Source organism: Phodopus roborovskii, unplaced genomic scaffold, assembly GCF_943737965.1.
Source record: "Phodopus roborovskii unplaced genomic scaffold, PHOROB, whole genome shotgun sequence".
In the NCBI taxonomy this organism is placed as follows: Eukaryota; Metazoa; Chordata; class Mammalia; order Rodentia; family Cricetidae; genus Phodopus; species Phodopus roborovskii.
This window is the reverse complement of record NW_026125197.1, coordinates 20,021-43,606: the sequence shown is the minus strand read 5'-3', so window position 1 is coordinate 43,606 and position 23,586 is coordinate 20,021. Positions and strand designations below refer to the sequence as shown.

The 23,586-nt window shown below is 36.8% G+C and overlaps 1 protein-coding gene across 1 annotated transcript in view; it reads left to right on the top strand.

Moving 5' to 3' along the window:
• LOC127226804 (E3 ubiquitin-protein ligase CBL-B-like) overlaps positions 1 to 23,586 on the top strand; it is a gene marked incomplete at its 3' end in the record, with an annotated part of 112,645 nt that overhangs the window by 75,530 nt on the left and 13,529 nt on the right. Inside the window, 2 exon segments of the mRNA XM_051190936.1 lie at positions 2,555 to 2,701; positions 18,781 to 18,937. Coding sequence (XP_051046893.1) covers positions 2,555 to 2,701; positions 18,781 to 18,937 — 304 coding nt within the window.

Below are 23,586 nucleotides of genomic sequence, written 5' to 3'. Positions count from 1 at the left end.
TTTGGCAATAAGTTCCCAAAATGGTCATTTACATATTTGTAGGGTATGTTTAAATATAATAAAATTCTGGATTATATGGAAATTAAGAGACCATGGCACTAGTGGCTCCAGATACCTTTAACAAGACAAGTAGGAGTTTCTTTAAAAAACACAGGTCAAGTGTATTTTTTTTTTTTCTTTATCTCAGGTCATTTAAAACAAGACTGACAAAATTTATTGAACCATTTGCAGGTTTAAAAAACAATGGATCTATGCACACAAAGAAACAAGGAGTAGTTATTCATGTATGTACTAGTGACCATTAGAGCCCGTAGTTTTAAAATTATACAGTGTTCATGTTTCTATTTTACATGTTGAATGTCTCTTCCGTCTCCTGTGGCTCATATAGCCAAAATTAGTAATCACCAACTTTATGCCTACACCTAGCAAGGGGAAATTAAAAACATTTGGATAGGATTAAAGAACAAAGACACAAGGGAATGGAGGCAAGCATTTTAGAAAATAAGGAACAGTTGATTTATCTTAATTATAACCATATTCATGTCTCTTTTTCCTTCTTATGTGTCAGCTGGAGGATTGGTGGAAAACTAACCCACTCATCTAATAAGATGATTTAATTCACTGCAGGTTTTCTAAGGTTGCTCTTTTCTCTAAGCATGGATCTTGACGGTTTTTACAGTTGAGGTTGAGCACACTTGGATACTTTTATAGAACAGAACATTTTGCTTTTCATCTCCTAGAATCCATGTCTTAACACCTGCTGTCATTTTAATCTGGATGGGTGGGCAGACATGGGACAGCCAGCTCAATCTTAAAGATTCTGCTGAGTATCATATTTGCTCTTGAATGAGGTTGTGTTGAGCACCAGTGTGGATGCATTTCAGGAAATGAAGAGTTGTGGACAGTGATAGTGAATCTGCAGATTGCTAACTTCTGACTCCTTCGAAATGAAACTTCATAGATAATGTGTGTTATGAGACTACTTGGCACTTTTCTTAAGGATGAGTATATTATGACAACTGTGTGTATGCCTATTGTTTCCTTTTTATTTTTACTCTGTCACTTCTTGAATATCTATATTTTTCTCTGTTCATCTTATGTATCTTCAAAAGTGTTTTAGGAAGCAAACCGCCCATGGGTTCATGTTACACTATCTCTTCTAAGCATGTTTTTTGTTCTTTGTTTTTTGTTGTTGTTGTTCTTGTTTTTCTGTTGTTATTAAGTAAGATTTAAGAGGAAAAAATAGGCAAAGAAGCATGATTTTTAGTGACAAAGACATTGGTAAATACAAGGTTTTACATATTCCAAGTTAAATCACTCTCTATATTTCATGTGTATTTCATGTATGCACTCAAAGTGGTTTAAAGCCTCAAAGTAGAAGGAAGTTTTACGGTGTGTGTGTGTGTGGGGGTGGTGTGGTGTATGTTGGTTGAGTTCTGGCTGGTAGTTGTGAGTTAAAAAGAATGTAAAATCAAATTAAACTTACTTTAAAATAATTTTGTTTAACATTTTGTGTTTCGTTCAGTAGCTTTGTCATTATCTTGCACTGGCATTGAGGACCTTTCAACATAGTTTATGTCATAAAGTTAATGACATAACTTTGAGAGTAGTTGCAGGTGGTAGTGCTGCTTTGGCCTATAAAATATATTTTAAATTACATTGGAATCCCCCCAAAATGTGGGAATTAGAATGGAGAATCCCAGCATTAATTTCTTGCTTACTCATCTCTTCTCATCCTGTTGCCACATCATACTTTTGAGACATTTCGTTCTACCTGTTTCGGCTCTCCTTCACATTCCCTCATAATGAGGGAAATATGTTAGAATGACCCAGGGAAGTCTGCAAATGTTTGTTTTCAACCCCTTCACAAAGACATCTTCTTTGTAGGTAGATGAGGCCAGTGAATTCAGAGACACTTTGGCTCATTCATTTGGTTTCCTTCATGTCTAGTACAAATGAATGTGCTCTCATCCCATTTCCTGTCACATCTTTCCCTTTACCGAGCTCCAGAGAACCAAAGTGATAAGCATCCTCTGAAAGCTTTGCTTGTGATGCTTTCAGCACCCTCTCCTCTCCTCTCCTCCCCTATCCTCTCCTCTCCTCTCCCACCCTCTCCTCTTCCTCAGGATATTCGTGTGCCATGCAATTACATATCTTCCTGGACTCCCCTCTAGTGGCATATTTTCCCCTTCTCTGGGTAGCAATAGCCCCCTCTCATTTGTGTTTGGCATTTGTAGTTGTGTATGCCATCCATGACTTTATCTTTTTCATTAAACTGTGAGCTTAATGAATGAAATTACACAATTTTTCCTGTATATGTTTCTGTTAAATGAATATATAGGTAAAGGATCAATAAAAACCTGTTAGGAATGTAATTGTGCAGTGAACATTATTTTAGTTGGATTTTCAGGTTGAGACCAACTTATTTTTAGGTTCATGACTGATTCCTAAGACTCAGATTGATATAAACAGAATTTACATGGCTTAACCTAAATTTTCATTAAAGGTTGCATGCATCTATTTACCTCTCTTCATTTTTTTTCCCCTTGTACAGACGGAATCTCACAAAATTGTCCCTTATCTTCAGTCACATGCTGGCAGAAATTAAGGCAATCTTTCCCAATGGCCAGTTCCAAGGAGATAACTTCCGGATCACAAAAGCAGATGCTGCTGAATTCTGGAGGAAGTTTTTCGGAGACAAGTAAGTGAATATGGATCCATCTTTCTCAAGTGAGCTCTGCATGTTCCATAAGTGTTTTACCACTGAGCTTTGTCCCCCAAACCTTGCTAAGTGTTTAGAATGGTAATTGTTCCTGTTGTGGTCATCATATGTGTAATAATGCAACATATAGTTTTTGTTGTTAGAGTATATGTCAGAGATTAGACAGAATTATGTGTTCTGAGAGAACTTTTTCAGTCCATTAGCTCTGAAAAGCAGAGACATAAAATAATTCATGTGTATAATTTCATATATATAATATATATATTACATATATATGGGAATATTTACTTTCAAAAACGTAAATCAGACTGTGGAGATAGCTCAACAGAAAGTGCTTGCTGTGTAGGCAGGAAACAACAGCTTGAATTCCCAGGATCCACATAACTGTTGATGGGAATGGCAGCCCACCTGTAACACCAATATGCTAAACATGGAGATGGAATTCTAAAGCAAGCTAACAGGCTACATTAACTGAGTTGGTGAGCCCAGGGTAATGTGAAATGTGAGAGACCCTGCCTCATATATAAGGTGGAGATTGATTGAGAAAGTCATACTCAGGCCTCCTCATATATGAATACACACACATGCATCCACAGATACAAACATGGAAATATATACCATATACATGCACAAAAAAGAGAGAGAGGTTTCTGATGTGGAATATTAATTTAAGATGTATTACATTCATCTGTGCTGTAGAATATTTGTTTAATGATGCAAAGATGTGTTGCATTCTTTTATATTGCATTTGTTGAACTTTGTAAAACTGTTACTTTGTCTGCCTAAAACACCTGATTGGTCTAATAAAAGCTGAATGGGCAATAGCTAGGCAAGAGAGAGAAAAAAAGCAGGGCTGTTGGGCAGAGAGACTAAATAGAAGAAATATAGGGAAAAGGGGTAAGAAGTGAGAAAAAGAGAAGGAGAGGACATCAGGGCCAGCTACCCAGCCACACAGCCAGCCACAGAGAAAGAAAGATATGTAGAATAAAGGTAAGAAGCCCAGAGGCAAAATGTAGTTAAAGAGGAACCAGATAATTTAAGTTAGAAAAGCTGGCTAGAAACAAGCCAAGTTAAGGCTGGGCATTCATAAGTAAGAATAAATCTCTGTGTACTTATTTGGGAGCTGGGTGGCAAATAGTTAAAACAGAAAAAAGAAACTACAAACTTCTTCCTAGAGGAGGTATATGTTAAGATTAGAAAAGATGTTTTAAAATGAGGTGCAAGAAATTCCTTGATTCACCCAGCCACCCTTTCTGTGTGTGCATTATTTCCAAAAGCCCATTCATTATATTTGAACAAAAGCTATGTTGCCAGTGTCATCACATAGCTGCCAAGTGAAGACAGTGAAGATATTTCTCATAAACACTTCTTACTCAGATAAAAATGTCCATGAGCAGGGTAATGTTTGGATCTAATGTATGGATTCATCATAATTCATGTAAACTATGAAAACTTGGTGGAGCATCCCTGACAACAGGAGACAAATGTCTTCTCAGGTGACTTTGTAAGGCTTCCTTTACAAAGGGCATCTTCACGTGCTCTTGATGGAAGAGGTATACTGCCCAGTGGAGAGGAAGACTGATGGCTTCTACATTGATGACGAGGTTTTGAAACTGGGTGGATATGTCTTGCATAAATCGTGAAGTTATACATGCTAAGTATGGCTATGCTTTGAGATGCTCAATGCTTTCATCCTGGTGGTTTGTAGTATTGGTTTAATCTTTGTCTTTTCTTTTATATATTGGTTGGTTAATGTAGTAGCTGCTACTACAGCTAGAATATACTTAGATAGAGCAGTAATGGTAATAGACACACAACATTTTTGTTCCAAAGATACATTTTGGTTTTCTGTTTGAGAAGGGTCTTACTATGTAGCTTAGGCTAGCCTGAAAGTTGAGGTCCTTGTTAGGCTGGCTAACTCTCACGTGCCAGCATCACAGGTGTGTGCCACCATTCCTTGTTTGGCTTCAAGTCAATATTGAATTCTATTTTTCCAGTGCTATATTAAAATGGACTTCTTGAATGAAAGGAGAAGATTCCATTTTATCCCAATAGTATGGACATTTTGTGTTGTAGAAACCCAGCTTTTCATAACATTTCTGTATCCAGTGAGTGATTAATAGAGTCATAGTCATCTACTAATGCAAACTACGAAGCAGAGGGTATACTCATGAATATGGATAAGCAGTGCAAAGCAGACATGCAAGTTCTGGAAGAATACCAGCATTTGCAGCCCTGATAACCCAGGGCAAACATAGTGACTTTCAAAATAGTATTTCTCTTCCAGCTTCTGAAAATGCATAGAACAAGTTAGTTGTTCATGAAAATTCACTCCAAAAACTGAAAATTATACTTTGTAGTAAAATGCTTTGTTAGGATGTTCCTGAGTAATGACAATTTTGCTCATATTTTTTAAAAGTCATGTTTACTTTGCTGACACCACACAGTACAGTGAATTATGAATTTTAGACAGCTTGGGTTTCCTCTGTTTAGCCACAGACACCAATGGGCTGCTATTGTGTAGATCTGTTCTGTCAGAAAATTATTTAAGCTACAGGTCCACTGTTGTCCCTGTCCCCAATCCTCCTGCCAAGTCTACTGACTTGGAAGAGACTTTAACACTTTTTGTGTGAGCATACAATTTCAAGGTGCTTCTAGAACTGTTAAGAATAAAACTAGAGTTATAAAATGAGCAACACCTTTGCAAGATTATTGGAGACGCCATCTCTGTATTCTCTGTTGGTGGTTATTCTGCATTTCCCTGTGTCTTCTGAATTCATGAACAGTTCATGAATAGTGTAACTTCCCATGGACTCAATTCTTTCTCTTCCTCAGATAACCCTTATTTACTTGGTTCTCATCTTCAAGAATTCCTGTCACTTACCTTTTAGAGTGATAATAAGCGGGAACTATTTCATTTAATCTAACCAGACTTTACAAATCAGAATGGAATTGTTTTAAAAAAAACAGATCCATAGGAGGATGTTTCTGCAAACTGATTGTAATTATATATATATATATATATATATATATATATATATGTATGTATGTATGTATGTATGTATGTGTGTGTGTATACTTATGTATATATGTATATATGTAATTATATATATACATATATATATATATATATTCCTTAAAGCATATTATTATGGTTTACACCCCTGAAGAGATACAGTCATCTTTAGCAAAATGTTAAGAATGAATTAAAATAGATGAATTAAAATAGAAAACAAGCCATTCTTCATAAGACTTAATGATATCCTAAAATATAATTTCAGGTCAGACCTTATGAAAACAGGGACTAGGAAAGCAGCTTTCAAATCTATCTGCCTAACCCCTCTGTCTGAGGCTCAGTATAGCAACCAATAGGCCCTGTCTGCCAGAGCACCTTAGTAAAACAAGATGGGCATGACAAAAGGAAGAGAAAATCATTGCACTTGTCAAATTTTAGTGTTTCAAAAGTTTACTGTTTGTTGCCTTTACTTCCTTTTTCTGTTCACTAGGAGATAATAGAAGCATATAGGAAAGTAACATTATTGAATACATTTGTCAATGTAAGTCTTACAAAATCATACAATATCAGACCAAATCTTCATATTCTGGAATATTCTTTATAATCTGGGCAAAGGGGAGGTGACTCATATTGTTAATCCCAAATCATTTTCTGTCTGGCAGATTTCCTAACTCTCACAAGTGTATAATTGCCTAGGAAAGAAGGCAGAGTGGTGAGGAAGGCAGCAGAGAGGATAAGGGAAGGGATGGAGGGATGGAGGAATGGAAGAGGACAATATGCGACGGTCAGGGAGAAGAGGAGGGGCTAAAGTGTTCACACTCTGTGGAAGCTATTTTCCTAAGCAGGATCAGTAGCTAATAAGATTTCATCAATGGGTCCTGAGCAAATTATTATTCAGCAAGGACCAATGAACTACTGTCTTTGATTTCTCTAATAGGCCCATGGCCATTTTGAAGTTTTGACCCTCCCCCTCCCCTGACTTGCTGTAACAGCCTTTTTATTGGAACCTCTGTCTTCCGTAACAGCGTCTGAGACCAGTGAGATGTGTAGGAGGAAGCAGAAGCAATCATTCCATGCATCAGCCAGAACTGCTTTCAGAAATATTGGCTCTAAGCTCAAGTGTAAGGCTCCAAGCTTTAGGATTTAGGAAAGGTTAAGTGATCTCCTTTTCTCTTTTCTTTCTTCTTGCCCCCTTTGATTCACCCACTCTCAGCTCTCACACTCAGATCATCTGCAAAGAAACAGCTAGCCAACAGTTCACCAGTATTTCCCCCTTGCACATTTCTCTGTTTTTGCACTTCACTCTATTAATTTTCCTACCACTGCTTGGGTGGCTAGTCATGCATGGTGTGCCCAAACACTTTAGATGCTTTCTTGACAAACTTTTATCTAAACTGGTTTTCCACATTCTTATTGGCCAGGTATCCAGGTTCCCATCCGTTCCTCTAATTTACAGGAAACTCTGATATGTTCATTCCCATTTCCCAGTTGAGACTCTTCCAAGAGACTAGACAGTCCATTTGAAGACTCTCATTTAACTTTGCTTTTGAGAGCCTGTTATATGTCTTAGAATGTGTAGGCACTAATATTTATTAGCAGACGGTGTGCATTTCTATCTTTACTATTTTATTAAAATCACTTGGGTAATGATCATCCTTTCATTTAGGTTCTGAGCTTCATGTGGTCAGGTTCATGGATTTGTCTCTGTACATCCCTCAGCAGAGCGTGTCATTTATGTTTCCATGAGCATTGTATATTTAGTTCACAGAGTGGGAGAAGTGCAGGATTGTTTGGCTCCCTAGCCTGTGTGGGAAAAAGACAAAGCAGCTTGTTTCCTTGAATGGAGGAATGCATCTTAGATGAGAGGCTCTGTAGTGCTTGTGGGTTCTGACTGCAACATTTCCTTGCTTTGTCACTGGGCACATGCATGGACTGTCCATGTGTCCCTTTCCCTTTGTCTAAGGTGCATGTGAGATAGTGATATTATTTATCTGTTGTCTGATGCTGCTGTGGAAAGTCATTGGGTTAGAAGCTGCCTGTAAGGAGAATGCTGCCTGGTGCATAGTGAACCAACTGTATTGTGAAGTAATTAAAGTTTTGCTCTTTGATCTTACTTCAGATACCATGTATCTATATATTTGCTGGTTCTAGAATTCATATAGTTACTCTTTGATGGAACTTCCACACCAAAAGCACACCAAAGCACACCAAAAAGAATTAAAAGTGAAAATTGAATTGTTCTAAGATTTGTATATCCCCTTGTAAAAGTGAGTTAAAGATAAAATATCTTGCTTGCGCTTGGGGAAAAAGCCCTTTTTGTAACTGATTTATTGCCTCTGCCTTTGATTTCCCAGGAAAGTGGTATGGACCTTCTTTGGTTTCCTGTATTTACTTTTCACTTTTAATAAGAAACAAGCAAAACTTATTCCTTTTCCTTCCCATTGAGTAAGGTATATGTTCTTCTAGGCTATTAACTGTTTCCCATTGTAGAAAAGACAATCTAGTTCTCTTCGATTAATAGAGAGAGAGCATAGTTGAAACTGAGAACTTTCACAATGAAACTATATAACATGTTCACGAGGGAAAAAATATCTAAAAACTAAAATATAAACTCAAAAACAATTTTTGTCAAACCAGGTCCCATTATTGTCTACTTAAACAAATTGTAGTATTTTATGCCCATAAAATAATGAACGTTAAATACAAATTGAAGAGATTTTTCCTACTGTTGTACTCATTGTCTAAAATGCAAAAAACACAAAATTATAACTTACTAAGTATAAGCATTGTTTGTTCAGTTTGAAATATAGGATATAAAAATGGTAAATGCTTAAAGTTATTATTTTGCCATTACTACAAGTAGTAAGTTGATTTACCAGAGGAACATTGGCTTCCAAGGAGAGTGTATATTGTAGAGAATGTACATTTACTAACAACATATCCACCTAGCCTCTCGCTAGGGATGCAGGAGTATGGCTGACTTACTCTGGTATCTGGTTAGTTCAAAAGAAAGGAACATGGGAAATTCAGTGTTTTATAAATACATTGTCTTCCCCTCTTTTTTCTTTATTATTCTCTTTGAAAGAAGTGATATTCAGCATCATCTTAATAAAAAGAAGAACACATTTACAGGGTAGATCTAGATTAGCTACCCTTACAAAATCAACAAAACAGAATAATGATTTTATTATGTTACAGGGATTAATGCCATTGTTGGGCAGAGGATGTTGTGGCTTTATTGACAGATGATCAGCCGAACTACATTATATTCAGAATGGTCTTGGTGACTGTGGAATTCAAACAAGGGAGGGTGGGTTCTGCTCCCTCAAGGGCTCCCCTGGCTCAGGACTGAGCACACTCAACTCTGCTGGCTCTCTCTCCACTATACTGTATTTTGAAACCTCTGCCTGTTGCTTTCTTTGCACTTTTTATTTCTTATGCAAAGCCAACTTTCAAAGCTCAATTGTTTAGGTCCCTAAGAAAAATTCAAAACCATTGGTAAATTTTAAGTGGAAGGGTGTTCAATTTATGTGCTAGGTGGATCACAATATGTACAGTGTGGTTAAGTAATGTGAGCAATGGTATTCAAATCTTTATGGAATTCTTTATTGCAAACTTATTATGAAGTACTTTTCTAGCATAGGCTATTACTCAGTCTTTTACCTATTTTTGTGTATATATATATATATATATATATATATATATATAGCTTATATATCTGCATCACTATACTAATGCATTTATTTACCACATGCATAACACAAATGGAGTGACATGCTATAATATAAAAACTTTAAATTATATACAAGAATAATGTTGACAAATTATTCACATCCTGGAAAAAGATCATTTGTGTATATCCTGTAGTGTGTATGATAACCACCTACACCTAAGGTTCGTTGTAACATCTTTATACATGCCCATTTATGCACTTTGTTCAGGTTCATTCCTTTACTCTCTCTGCTACCTATTCTATTCCCCCAAATCTTCCTTCTACTTTTTCATCATGCACCTACACACACACACACACACACACACGAGAAAGTGAAAAATAAAGAGAGATATGGAGACAGGATGAAAAAAAGACACTGTTGTAGATGATGGTCCACAGGAAAAAGCTACTTGAGTAGGACCTGCGCTTTATTAAGTAAGACAAAGATGAAAGGAAAGAGTTATACCTGAAGCACCCATCTGCAATTTTTTTTTAGCTTTTGATACCTTTTTTAATTTTGAGATACTATTGTTTGTGCTCATGTTTTTTTTTTCCTTTACTCCCCTTTTACTTCCCTTTCTATCTTCCATGCTTCCTCCCCTCCCCCCTTCCCTGTCTATATACTTCCCTTTCTCCTCATCTCCATCCCTCACCCCATCTTCCTACTCCTTCTGTGTATGCATTTCTTAATGACAAAATACATTAGTAACATTTGGTGATATCACTAATGTTTACTGAATGAGGGCTTGATATTAAGCTAATCACTTAAGCACCTAAAATTGTGTCTCCAAACTGTTTGTGAAGTATAGTTTAGAAAAATCCCTGTGTAACCTCTATGTAAAACAAAATCCAAAAGAGAAATTTCCAAAAAAATTTAAGTGACCAAAAACATTCCATCCCACAAAATTCCATAATTTTTTTCTCCTGGATTCTTGTCAGTTAGTTTTGAGTTGATTCATTAAGAAAAATATTTAAGATTCACTCATTTCATTCTCAGAAATTCTTGTACATTTTTACTTTTTGAATCGTTAATCTTAAGAAAGTTGAAATCCAGTACTTTAAAATGTGTTTCTATAATAGTTTATAGCTTCATTATAATATTAAATATGTTTCAAAATATTTGAAATTAATTGCAGTATACTAAGGAAGAGACCTCATATTAAAATATTGCAAGAAAAACTGTTATCTTTGGAATCAGAGATCTTGTTTGCTAAACCCTGGGAGCCTTCCTACCATTCCTCCTTTGTCTTGGATGTTTTGACACTGGTAGGAGGATGGAAGAGAAGAAGGCAGGGAATTGGGGGATTGGCGGTTTTATCCTTGTAAGTCACAAGCACTATTCCAGCTGGTGACTGGACAAGCATGTATATTACCCATTATAAAACATCTGGGCTTCTTAAATTTCAGTCAGTCTCGACATCACTAAGATCCCACCATGTGTGTGGGTACCACTGGGCGTCCTCATAGAGAGAATTAAGGCTTGGGGAGCACATGTAAAAGACAGCTGATGCTTCCATCACTGTCTTGTTGTGAGTAAAACACATCTTTTTTTCTGACCCAGAAGCCTGGAGTCTTCAGCTAGCATCAATGAAACTGGAAATTAATTCCTTGGGAGCTTGGAAGGTTAGCATCCCAGCCTCTGTGGCACCTTAAAATCACTTTTAGCTGGTAGGAAACCTATTCGACTTAATAGTAAAGTTAATTGATTTTTTTTTACAGTCAGCATATGGAAATACATTACTACTAAATATTCATCACTGGCTGCTAAATATTAATATTATGTTTCAAATGTTGATTATTACTGTGAAGGATAGTAAGTACCTGTTTTTCCTCTTTAGTTCTAGGTTTGCCCATTTGTTACTCTTAAGTGATAAAGCGGTGTTTTATCCCTGGCCTGTGCCTCAGGCCTGTAATCCCAGCTCCTCAAGAGCGTAAGGCAGGATAATTACAAATTGAAGGTGTGCCTGGGCTATGGAGACAGTTAATGTCCATCCTAGGCAATTTAATGAGACCTAGTCTGAATGTAGAAGGGCCTTATGCTATACCTAATTATGCTCAGTGTGTAGGTTCTCCTGTCAAGGTCTTAAAATATTGCTGGATACCCATTTGTTTTGCTTTCTTGCTTAGACTTCTAATAGGCTTCACTCATTGCTTACTGAGTTAATTGGCCAGTATTGAGAGATTTAAGAGGAATTCTGTTTTATTATTTGTGTGTGTGTGTGTGTGTGTGTGTGTGTGTGTGTGTGTGTGTGTGTGTGTGTCTATCTGTCTGTGTCTGTAATACTGAGCAAGCACATTGTTGAAAAGAAGATAATTTAAAAACATTGCTCAAATTTCTGTGTCATAATTTCTTAATTTTAATGTGTATATTTTTTAAATTTGACTTAATCTGACTATAGCTCATCAAAGGCTGCTTGCTTTGAACATGAACAGTTGCATGCCATGCACTTTCCACATGTTAATGAACTTTCTGAGGAAATATAATGAAGACCAGTTGTACTTTAGGAAGACATGAACAAACACTCAGTGTCTTAAGACTAGAGTTTGCTGCTCTGTGGTCCATGGCTAGGAAATGGAAAAATTATACCAGGAATTTTAATGCATTTTAATAAGTGGTGTATTTGCAGCCTCTCTGCCTAGTCCTTTCTACTAATAACCATATTTCAAAAATAAATATGAGTGTCACAGTGTTGATTTAGAATTGTCTTTAGTGAATTCTTATTCTCCTGGTTAATAAAAACAATTGAAAAATTGACTTGGAAGCATGATGAACATTTTATTAGAGTTTGAAAGAAAAAGAATAGAGCAGGCAAGCTAAAAATCTCAGCAGTTGCCACGAGTGGGAAACTGAAGAAGAGGAAGACAGAATCATACCTTTTAAGTTAGGATCCAAGAAAGCAGGCAGGTTCAGCCACAGAGGTCAGCAAGAGCTACATTGCAAAATGGATCAGGGCATGTGTTTCTAGGAGTGTCAAAATGTCCAGAAGGTCATTGAAGGAGACTTCTTATTAATAAAGGAAAAAGTCCTCCCCACTATAAAAAAACAGGAGTGAGTATAGGCTGTGAGAGCAAAAGCTACCTGAATGATTTTATTGTGAAAGTATTTCCTGATTTCTGCAAATGTAGATTTCTGAATATAGATATCAGACTGGCAAAAAGTAATGGTCCACTCTATTGAGTGTCACGGGCTTGTTTGTATAGGAAGAATACATATCACAAATGCTGTCTGTGACTTTCCTGTGGAAGTTGAGAAGTGATTAGATCTAACTATGAACATCTCTAGTAACCATGGTTATGTCCTGTGAAATATGAGTAGTCCCGAGGCATCTATTTGACCACAGTCCTTCTGATGTGCTCTTTCTGGAAAACAATTGGTTTTCCCTTATTGATGGAGCAGCAGAGCAATGAGAGCCTGATAAGAATCTATTTTCATATTCTTCAAGAAATGCAGTCATTACAAAAAGATTGGATTTAAGTAATAACTATTTACAAAAGTGTCAGCAGACATAGGGAATCAGAGTTCTAATATTCTGCCTCCATAATGAAAAAAAAAAGTAAAATCAAACGTACCAGACAACTTCTGAACACCCTCTTACAGTCTGCACAAAGCTAGCTTCAATTTAGAAGTGCTAACACTGAATGTCTGTTTGGTAAGGTGAATGTGCTGAAAAATTCAACAGAAACGTTAAAATAAGAAATGGGCTAATACAGGTAGGACAGATTATCTATTTAAAGCCAAAATGACACTACAAATGAGTGAACCAGAATCAATGTTTATAAACTACTGCCACAATGGCAAAACTGATAAACAACAAGTCTTGATTTCCTTGAGTTTTATTCTTAAATACTGTATTGTCTGCTCCAGTGTTCTCTTTTGATATTCAGTGGTGATTTTAATATACCATTTTAAGAATTCAACCTATAATTCAGATTTAATGTTCATGGATAGAAACATGCATACTGTTAGGTAATGGATTTTCATGAAGTGAACACACCATTATCATTACATTCTGAAGAAGGTATGAGCATATCAGCTGCCCCTCTGTTGCTCGGAGTCCACACTTGCAGGAAGTCCTATGGAGTAGGCACCACCCACCCACCCAAGTCTCACCTTGTAGTTGATGGAGTCATTAAGAGTTAGACAGCATGTATTGTATTATTTTATTCATGACACTGACTCCTCTCTTTGTTGTGTTCAAAAAGGCCCCTATTCTTATTTGTAGCAGTGTTTAATTCATTTCTCTTGCTCCATTGTGTAAGTACTCGTTCTTGTGCATGGATTTGAATGGCTGTCAATAGTGGACTGTTTTATACACCTCCTCAAAGTATTTGTGCGTTTCTGATGGTTGTATTTGAGTTCAGACCTCCATCTTTAGCAGGCTCCTTAGCATTCCCTGAAGCACTTCTAGTCACTTCTGGCCATGGAGTGGTTCACCTTGCTGTACATCTCCAGTGCTTTCTGATGTCATTTATCTTTTTAATATCTTTTGAGGAGAATGGAATTTTATCATACTTTGATTTTGTTTTCTCTGATGACCGATGAGGTTGAGCCTATCATTGTATGTTTATTCAACATCTTACTATGTTGCTCCCTTTTAATTGTGTTTATAGTGTCTTCTTCATGAACACACCCTCCACCAATTCATCATTTACTTTATACTTGAATGTTTTGGGTTCTGTTTAAATTTTATGCCTGCCCCAAATGTGTGCAGATAATGCTCTGTCTCTTCTAAGAAAACTTTGTTTCATAGTTAGCTTTAAAATACCTCAAGTTGATTTTTCTAAAGGTGTACTAGTGTCTAATGGGCAAGATTCAGTTCCTTCCCACTTGTACCCACCAGGATCTATGAAAAACATCTTTTTAAAATCACATTTTACAAACCCTTGATGTTCTATAGAGAGCGGCTATGTATTTTTGTTTGTTTGTTTCTTAAATAGCAGTTTTGCCATTTGCTTGTCTGTCCGTCTCATCGCCACTGTGATAATGTGAAGGATACAAGCTTGCCTGTCTTCTCTTGAAGATTGTTTTATTTTAATCTTGGTTATTGGCGTTTTGCCGTGAGGTTTAGAATCTGTTTGTTTCCACTGCAGCAATGCCTCCTGGGGGTTTTGACTGAGGTTATATTAAATCTATAGATCAATTTAAGGAGAAGTGACAGCCTTATAATACTGAGACTGGCAGCCTGCTGGAAGGTTATATCTCCTTAGGACTTTGCTATTTCTGACTCTGTGCATGTGTGCTGACTGTGTTCTCTGTTAACTCCCCACAGCCCAGTGTTTCATGTTTTCAGATACCATTGTGTCATGTGGAATTTTAGAGTTTTAGGTTCTAGTCCAGATTTGTAATGTTTAACATTGGACTCTTAATACCAGTAACTAAATACAAAACTAGTTTTTATTTATATATATAATAATGTGCCATGAACACATTTACATGGTAAGTATCAGTCTGTGCAATTGCAGTTGCTGAAATACAGACTGATTAACATGAACTTACTTGCTTTTGCTATGGAGCCATTACATACTGCAGCACTGTCTTAGAGAGAGGTGCTGCAGTAGGTCTTACAGGTAGGTCTTACACTACACACCAAGCACCTTTTTAAGACCACTGTTTCTTAGACAGAATCTCATGGAAGCAGACTTCTGATGTACAGCCTTTGAACCCTGTTACCAGTTTGCCCTCTAGAAATGCTGTGTAAATTCTCCTCTTACCACATGTGTATGCTATTTCCTGTTTCCAGACACTATCACCCTTGCTCATAGTCACACCTTTGTTATGTGAAATTTCCCCTCGAGTGCTGCACATAAAACACATAGCCTTGCATGAGCTAGATACTTCATGAAATTGTTTTGTCTTCCTTTTTTTTCTATTGATTTCCTAATGTTCATCCTTTATATCTTAAAATTTCAAGGCTTTCACATTAGACTGACACATGTTTCCTCTTACACAAATAAGAACGAAGATGACTTGAGTTGTCCCTTGACCTTTGACCCACTGACCCCCTTTCCTGTTGCATCAAATTGATCTAATTCATTACTCTTTCTTAAATAATAGTTACTTTTTGATATATAGATTTAAGGTATAGCATCTAATAACAGAATGATATCAATGCCTTATTTAGCATATTGCTTTCTCTTAGGGCATTCCATGAAGCGACTTTCCCCTTTTGTAAGCCCTTAAGAGATTTCTGTATTGCAGGTAAACAATGGTCAGTTGTGAAGGAATCCCAGCTCTCAAGCTTAACTGAGATTCTAAAGATTCTGAGAGTGTATTATGGAAGCAATGGTCTGGATTCCTACTTGTCTTGTACATTGAGCATTACTTGTGTTTGTTCTGTTAAGATGGTAAGATGACTGTGGACAAAGGCACTTAATGGCAAAGATGATCACCCAAATTTAATCCCCATGACCAATACTGTGGAAGGAAAGAACAGATTATGACAGTGTGTCTTCAGAACCCCTACCCCCCCACACACACACTATCTATCTATCTATCTCTATCTCTCTCATGCATAGCACAGAAGTAAATACATGTAATAAAATGAAAACAATTCCAGTATACGTTCTGGATGTTCTGACTGCAGCTAATGAGATTTATAATGAATGACAAGCGACAAATAGAGCAGATTAAATTTTCTAGTGTGATGAGATACCGAAGCTCACATTTGCCCCTTTATGCCACTCTCTTCCCTGTCTTTGCCTGTGGTCATTGCCAAGACACCCAAATGTGCACATATCAGTGAAACATCTTGCCATCAATATGTCCTGCCCCTTGCTTGATCTCATGGCCTTTGATGCTCGTCTTTGTGAAGAAAGCCAGGGTGCAAGAATTTGAAAACACAGTATTCTTTTCTTGCTTTTAAAGGCATCTTTGCACTCTACTTCTGATCTTCCCTCATATAGCCTGCCTGCCCTGCTCCTCCTCCCACCCCTACACTTAGTCTCCTCTGAGCACACAGAAGTGGGGGAAATACAGTAATGATTCTGGGTGATAAAATAGCCAAATGATGCTCTGGTTTCTAAGTCTTCTTTGCCAGCTTTAATTAAGGTTCTAATGAATATGTACTTTGGGGCTTTAGGGTTTATCATAAATGAACTATGATCAAATCTTATGCCATAACTATTAGGAAAACGTCTCCTTTTTATGTTGAAAATTACTGCTCTGCAGTTGTAGGTTACATCAAAAGTTAGAAGTAGCTATATTTTATATATAGTTTTCCCCTCTGGAAAATCATGAGATATTTAAGATTGTAAGTATTGGATAGTGATAATCTTAGGGTAACATATATAAAACGTTTATCAGTGCCATTTTGTTTTGACTTTTATACTTTACATACACATAAGACTGAACTTTTCCATTCAGCCAGTTTATTTAGTTTATGCTTTTTAAGTAGAACAATGTTGTGCTTTTGCAGAAAAACGTTCTATTTATATCACTCTGTAATCAGTAGTCTTTGATCAACCATTTTCCCTTTGTTATATATGAGTTTTGTTCTTTGTGTCCGGTAAGTATTGGAATCTTTAATTTGGAATAGGAATATGTTCGTCTTAGGTATCACTTTCATGGTCACTGTACTGCAGCTGGCCTAACTGTATCACTACACTTCTCTATAAATCAATAGCTTCCTGATACTACTAGAATTTTTCCTTGTTCTTTTAAGACAGCAACAGTTTGTTAACCTTCATCAGAGTCTGACGTGTGTTTCTCTTAAATGGCATCTGATGTGGTGTCTCCCTTCAGTTCTCTGTGGTTTCCTGTTTTTTTCAGACATAGAGAAAAGTCTTTTGAGGTATTAAATGTTGTAGTTGTCTTCTTTAATGGCGCACCAGGCCTAAGCATTGCTGTAATTTCACTGTCTTGTAGGTCTGTCATTTGTTTTTCTGCTACTTCTCACACACATTCCTGTAATCTTCCCATTCTTTCCAAGTGTTCAGTCAGTAGGGTTTTCTCTTTTCTCATTTCCTATGAGTTGTATACATCCTACCTCCAAAATATATGGTGCTCAAGACCAGAGGTGGTGCCGAGCCCTTCCACAGTTAAGGGCCTCCAATGGCATTGCCATTTAGGTAGCTGTGCCCCACAATGGCTCCGAGTGACAGGCACAGTCAACACCATTTAGGAACTCGTCAAAATTATTCATTTTTGGGCCCCACCCAGAGCCTCAAGAATCACTTAGGTTTCAGATTCTCTGTGACAATAAACCCTTTAAGTGACTTAATCTGTGCTACCATTTGACTGCTGTAGATAATGATAATAATTCAGAATATTCAAGTTGTATCTGTATGAGATCTTCATTGAGAAAATTGGTATTGGAGCGAACCCAGGGAAATTTTACCTAATTTCTGCTTATTTTCTCTGGAGACAATGATAAAGAAAAGCCCAAGATTTAAATATGTGCTGTCTTTCTGAAGCATGCATATAGCTCTTGTATCCTGTTTTGAGACCGAAATATAAATGTTTAAAATATGAATAGTTTCTAACTTCCATCTATTCATGAATAGGAATTTGGCATTGTGAAAGGAGGAAAAGGTTGCTAAGGAACAGATAATGGATGTTACAGATTTTCATGGTGGAAAGGAGGGTGGGTGAGTAGTGGAAATTGCTGTTTGAGGAATGAGAGACAGACCTTTTCTGAATCCCTTCTGAAGTCCTCCAATGTTCTGAGGCATGACAGTACATTAAAAAAAAATTGTTGCTATATGATAAATAATGAAATTTAGCAACTGCTAGATACTGAATAAACAAATTCCTACAAGATAGTTGCACTTACAAAAGAAGTTTTCAAGTTGTATTCATATGGTAGGTAAGAGAGCATGTGTCTTCTCCACAAAAAGCATGTGTCTGAGACGTGGTAGGTGATTGGTCCATAGTTAAACTGCCTTGAGTATACAAAGGAAGAGATGATGACACCTCATACTTTTACCTTCTGATATGCTTTGAGATACATCTTGATGTCTATGAACTGAATAAGAAACCAAGATTCTTGTTGTATGTGAACACCTTACACGGAGCCTGAATTATGCACAATATTTTCAACTATGTGTGTTTGTGTGTGGTTTTTTTTTTTTTTTTTTTTTTTTTTTTTTTCCACGACAGTTTCCCTTTAACAGTCCTGGCTGTTCTGGAACTCGCTTTGTAGACCAGGCTGGCCTTGACCTCACAGAGATCCGCCTGCCTCTGTCTCCTTAGTGCTGGGATTAAAGGCATACATCACCACCACCTGGCTCAAGTATAATACTATTAATGTTATAGTTTATTTCTGTTTTTCACTAGAAGATCCATTTTCATTGACACTTGAATCATTAACTCATCTTTTTTCCTTTGCCCAGAACCATTGTACCATGGAAAGTCTTCAGACAGTGCCTGCATGAGGTCCATCAGATTAGCTCTGGCCTGGAAGCAATGGCTCTGAAATCGACCATTGATTTAACTTGCAATGATTATATCTCAGTTTTTGAATTTGATATTTTTACCAGGCTATTTCAGGTAAGATATACACTTACTTTGTCTATCTATCCCTTTCTTTCCTCTAGCTCTGTGTATGATTCTTTTTGTCACCTGCATGCAATGTACAAAAGCATATGGACAAGAACATACTTGGTAGCCACTGGTCATTCCTCCAAGTTTTAGTGTGTCCCATGTACAAGCTTGGTATATCAGGTCATGTGATCCTGGTAGTTTGCTTGCCAGTATTAGTGGTTCAGGAAAGGAATTATTTTAAACTCCTTCTTTAACTTTTTTCACTTTGCTCATTTTTAAGTCCAGTGGCTGATATATTGAAACCATTATAGGTGGGTGTTAGCCAGAGTTGGATCCCATGTATTTGGCAACGGCAGTTTTTGGATCAGAAGATAAAGGGTAAAGCTATGAATAGTTCAGTGAGCTATGTATAGTGTACTGTGGTCTCACACCACTTTACAAATTGCTTTTCTCTTTCAACAAGTTGTAACAAATATTTTTCCATCCCAACAGATATTCTTCATCAGCACATTTTTTAGTGCCTATTTGATATTCTTTCACAACTTTATCAATATTCATTTAAGAACTCTAATCAAAATTTTGTTTTTCTTTCTGCTTTGTCCAGTGATAAATTTGTGGGTTTTTTTTTTTTTTTTTTTGCTTTTTGACATTCATAATTATTTTACATAGATATTCACAAACAAGTGGCATAATACTGAAACAATATTTTTTTTGCTTCTTTGCTTATTGTAAATATATAAACAGAATTCCTCTAAATGCAAAAAAATAAAAATCGTGTTTTGAATTTGGCTTTGCCACTGAAATGTATATTATTTATTGGTTTCAATTCAAGACTTACAACATGAAATCATCCTTTCAATATGTTTACAATTCTACTTATAATTACAGTAAATGTGATAAGATTGGCTAGACATCAAGCTTAATTGTGTTCTGAAAATATCATTTTAATCTTGAATAGATCATGTTCTGAAAGTGATATTGTTAAATAAAATGTTAGAGTGTGACACCAGCTTCATTTTTTTCCCTGTGCTGTATGATTTGTGACTTTAGTGCTAGCTGCAAAGTCGAGATGACTAACTCATTTAGTTAGAAATCACTGCATAGGATCAACTTAACATAACTCATTATCAGGAGGTAAACAGACTCTGGCCAACAACAGAGTTATGGTGGATTTTACTTTATCACAATTTAGAAATTATAGCTCTACATTATATGTGGGATAAAAAAAATTTAATAAAATACTATAGGAAGTATGGGCTTGCTTATTTCAAATTTTCTAATGGCTTAGTGGTTATTTTCCTGATGTCTGTTGTAAGCCCTCTTTAAATTATTTTTATAATATAATTAGAGCCGTTACTTTTAAAACATTGTAAGAAGGTTTTCAGAGGAATATTGTTACCCAGCACTAGGCATTAACTGTATAACTTGCTTCTGTGTTAAAGATTTCTCATTGTTTGGCAGAACAAAGGCTTCATTTTCAGTGGAAGCCAAATATTCTAAATGATGTTTTGATTCTTTACCTTTGATGTAGAAATCTTCTGTAATTTTCACTGTTAAACATAGCTTCCCCTAACTCTGTTTTTGTTTATTGTTGTAGTTATTTGTGGTGTGTGTGTGGGGGGGGGGGCGTGCCTTTTTAGAGTAGACATTAAGAGCACTAAGATCTCAGTTGTATATTATAAGTATGTAGGCAGTTTCATTTTGGTTATATGCTTACCTCCTCTACCCACACTGCTCTGCATACATTGTCTGATATAGAATTATACTTAAAGATAGCCAAGCAGCCTAAATATTCCGAGGTTTGCCTATCTGCATATTCATAGGGGTGTGAGAAAGTAAAAGCATAGATAATGTGACAGCTGTAGACATGGTTTTGTCCTACCAGCCAGCTCACCATTAGTTATAATATTTAGTCAATAGCTTGGCCTTGTTACCTGCTAGCTCCTATAGCTTAGGTTAACCCATATTTCTCGCCTATGCTGTACGATGTGGTGGCACCTTTTTCAGCAAGACAAATTCATCTCCTGCTTCCTCTGCGTAACACGGTTCAAAGCCTGTACACCAGGACAGTCTGCTTCCTTGAGATTACGTCTAAGACACATTGGTCTTAAAAAAGCACTCGGTGTGGAGTGTGAAGCCTCACCTACCTGTCTCTTTAAGACAGTGCTGCAGTGTTTAATGGCCTCAAAACCAAAAGCAAATAAGTTCCTGTGTAATGACAGACTATTAGTCTGTATTTCAGCAACTGCAATTGCACAGACTGATATTTACCATGTAAATGTGTTCATGGCACATTGTTATATATAAATAAAAGCTAGTTTTTATTTAGTTACTGGTATTAAGAGTCCAATGTTAAACATTTTCATCATTTCTGGAAAGATTATTACAAACCTGGACTAGAACCTAAAACTCTAAAATTCTATATGGCACAATGGTATCTGAAAACATGAAACAGAGTCAGAAATAGCAGTCCTAAGGAGATATAACTTTCCAGCAAGCTGCCAGACTCAGTATTATAAGGCTGTCACTTCTCCTTAAATTGATCTATAGATTTAATATAACCTCAGTCAAAAACCCCCAGGAGTCATTGCTGTAGATGATTTTGCCCTCCTCCTTCCCAGCATTCTCTCAGTCTGGCTCTCATGTCTACATCTTTCTGCCTAACTATTGGCCAGTTAGATCCTTATTAAACCAACGAGAGCAAAACATCTTTACAAAGTACAAAAGGATTATTTGACAGAAGACAGCCTTGATGACCTGGTCAGGTTATTAGGAATTGTTTCCAAACAACCTGATTAATCCTGCAATATCTGAGATTCTTCATTTTTCCGGTTTCTGTATTTACCATTTAATACTTCAACTATACTCATCACACTTATGGCTTCAAATATGAAGAAATTGGCTTTGTGATGTTTTCATTTTTACTGATCTTTATTTTTAAATGCAATTAAAAGTTAAGTAATAGTTTTCTTAAATTCGCTATTATCAAAACTTAGTATTTCCATGGTCTTTATAGGAATGTAAGGTTTTTAGTGCTCTAAGTGCATAAGCGTCTGTTTTATTGTAACTTAAAAATGGTAGTTCTTTAGCAAATAATGGGGCATAGTGTTTTGTGTACCATCTGAAGGTCCATGAGGTACTCTTGGAGTTTGCAGTCTAAAGTCGAGAGCAGCGTGGCTACTTAGGAAGCAGTGAGGAGAAACCAAGAGGTGAAGGGAGAAGGTTGCAGGAATCATAAGACTACCAGACCTGTCCTTCCTTGCAGCCCCCATCCTAAGTCCACGTGGAACTTAAACAACAGCTGGTGAACCTGGGGAGGAAGTGGCTGTGCTGTGGTCTTCTTCCACTTCCTCTTCCTTCTTCTGCCCTTGTCTGTCTGCTTTTCCTCTTCCTGTCAAAGAGAGAGGTGGGGATAGGAAGATACGAGAGTCATGCAATGGATACTTGGACATTTTCCTCCTGTTCCTTTTCCAAACCTGCTACTTGGTTTCGCTTCCTATTTCCTCTGCTGCTGGAAAAGCCTGAGTCCTAGAACTTTACATGAAAATGTCTATGGGGGAAGGGTGGCAGAGGAATATTTGGGAGAACATTCTAGTCGACTAGACCATCAAGCAGTAGTAGACTAGAAAGCATCTAAGAGGGAAGGAAGCCATCAGTGATAGCAAGGTTTCCAGAGAGTATCTGAGTAGAACAGCCCGGCCCCTCCTCCAGCATTAAGTTGGTTCATCTGTTGCATTCTCCTCAGTATATTCTGTTGCTGGTTAATAGCATCCCAGTGATTGGTGGGGGGGGGGAGAGATGTCCTTAAATCCTAGACAAATGAGTTACAAAAATAATTAAAGAATTATTTTCTCCAACGTATTTGTTTTTTCTTTCTTTAAGCCGGGGATGGGAGTAGGGTTCTGACCTCTGGATTACTAGTGTGCACAACAGCACAGACTCATCCTGTCACATAAATATTTCTGCAACAAGAAGCTGCCCTTCTGGCTTAATGTCTCTGGGGATGGCTTTAACCTTCAATTTCATCGTGTTTTTAGTTGTATTTTGATCTGTTAATTGGTTCTCTTTAAAGTTTTAGATTATAACATGTTTCAAGAATGTGTGTGGATGTTAATGGAATCAGCTCCAGTATTTTGTATTCCCCTTTGCCTTGTCCTTCTTGGATGGTGGAGCAAAACAATAAAACGAAAACCAAAATGTCTAGCATGGCAGTAATTTCTCCATTGCCTTTCTGACATATGCTGATATTTTATCCAAGAATTGTTTTATGCAATTTCAGCCAAGCCTTAAGAAGAAAATTAAAAACTTGCCGTAGTTTTCAAGTGCAGAGCCGCTATCTATGTTGCTAGTCTTCTCATTCCTCCTTTATTACCCAATTAGATGTGTCAGTGTGGTGAGGAAATTCCCTAAAGACTTCTCTTGTTAAGTCAAAAAGGCTAAAAAGTTCTTTAGTCCCAAATCATTCTTTCTTGTTATCCCCGTTGGTAGGGGACACAGGGTCCTTGCATAATTCTGCCTTACACATTGGAAACTTGCTTCACAATGAAGAACAAGTACAAGTTTCAAAACAAATGGAAGTCTGAACTCTGCTACAGTAATCAAGTCTGAGATGCCGGTTTCAGCAGCTTGAAGTCGGTGACTTGAAACACAGATTT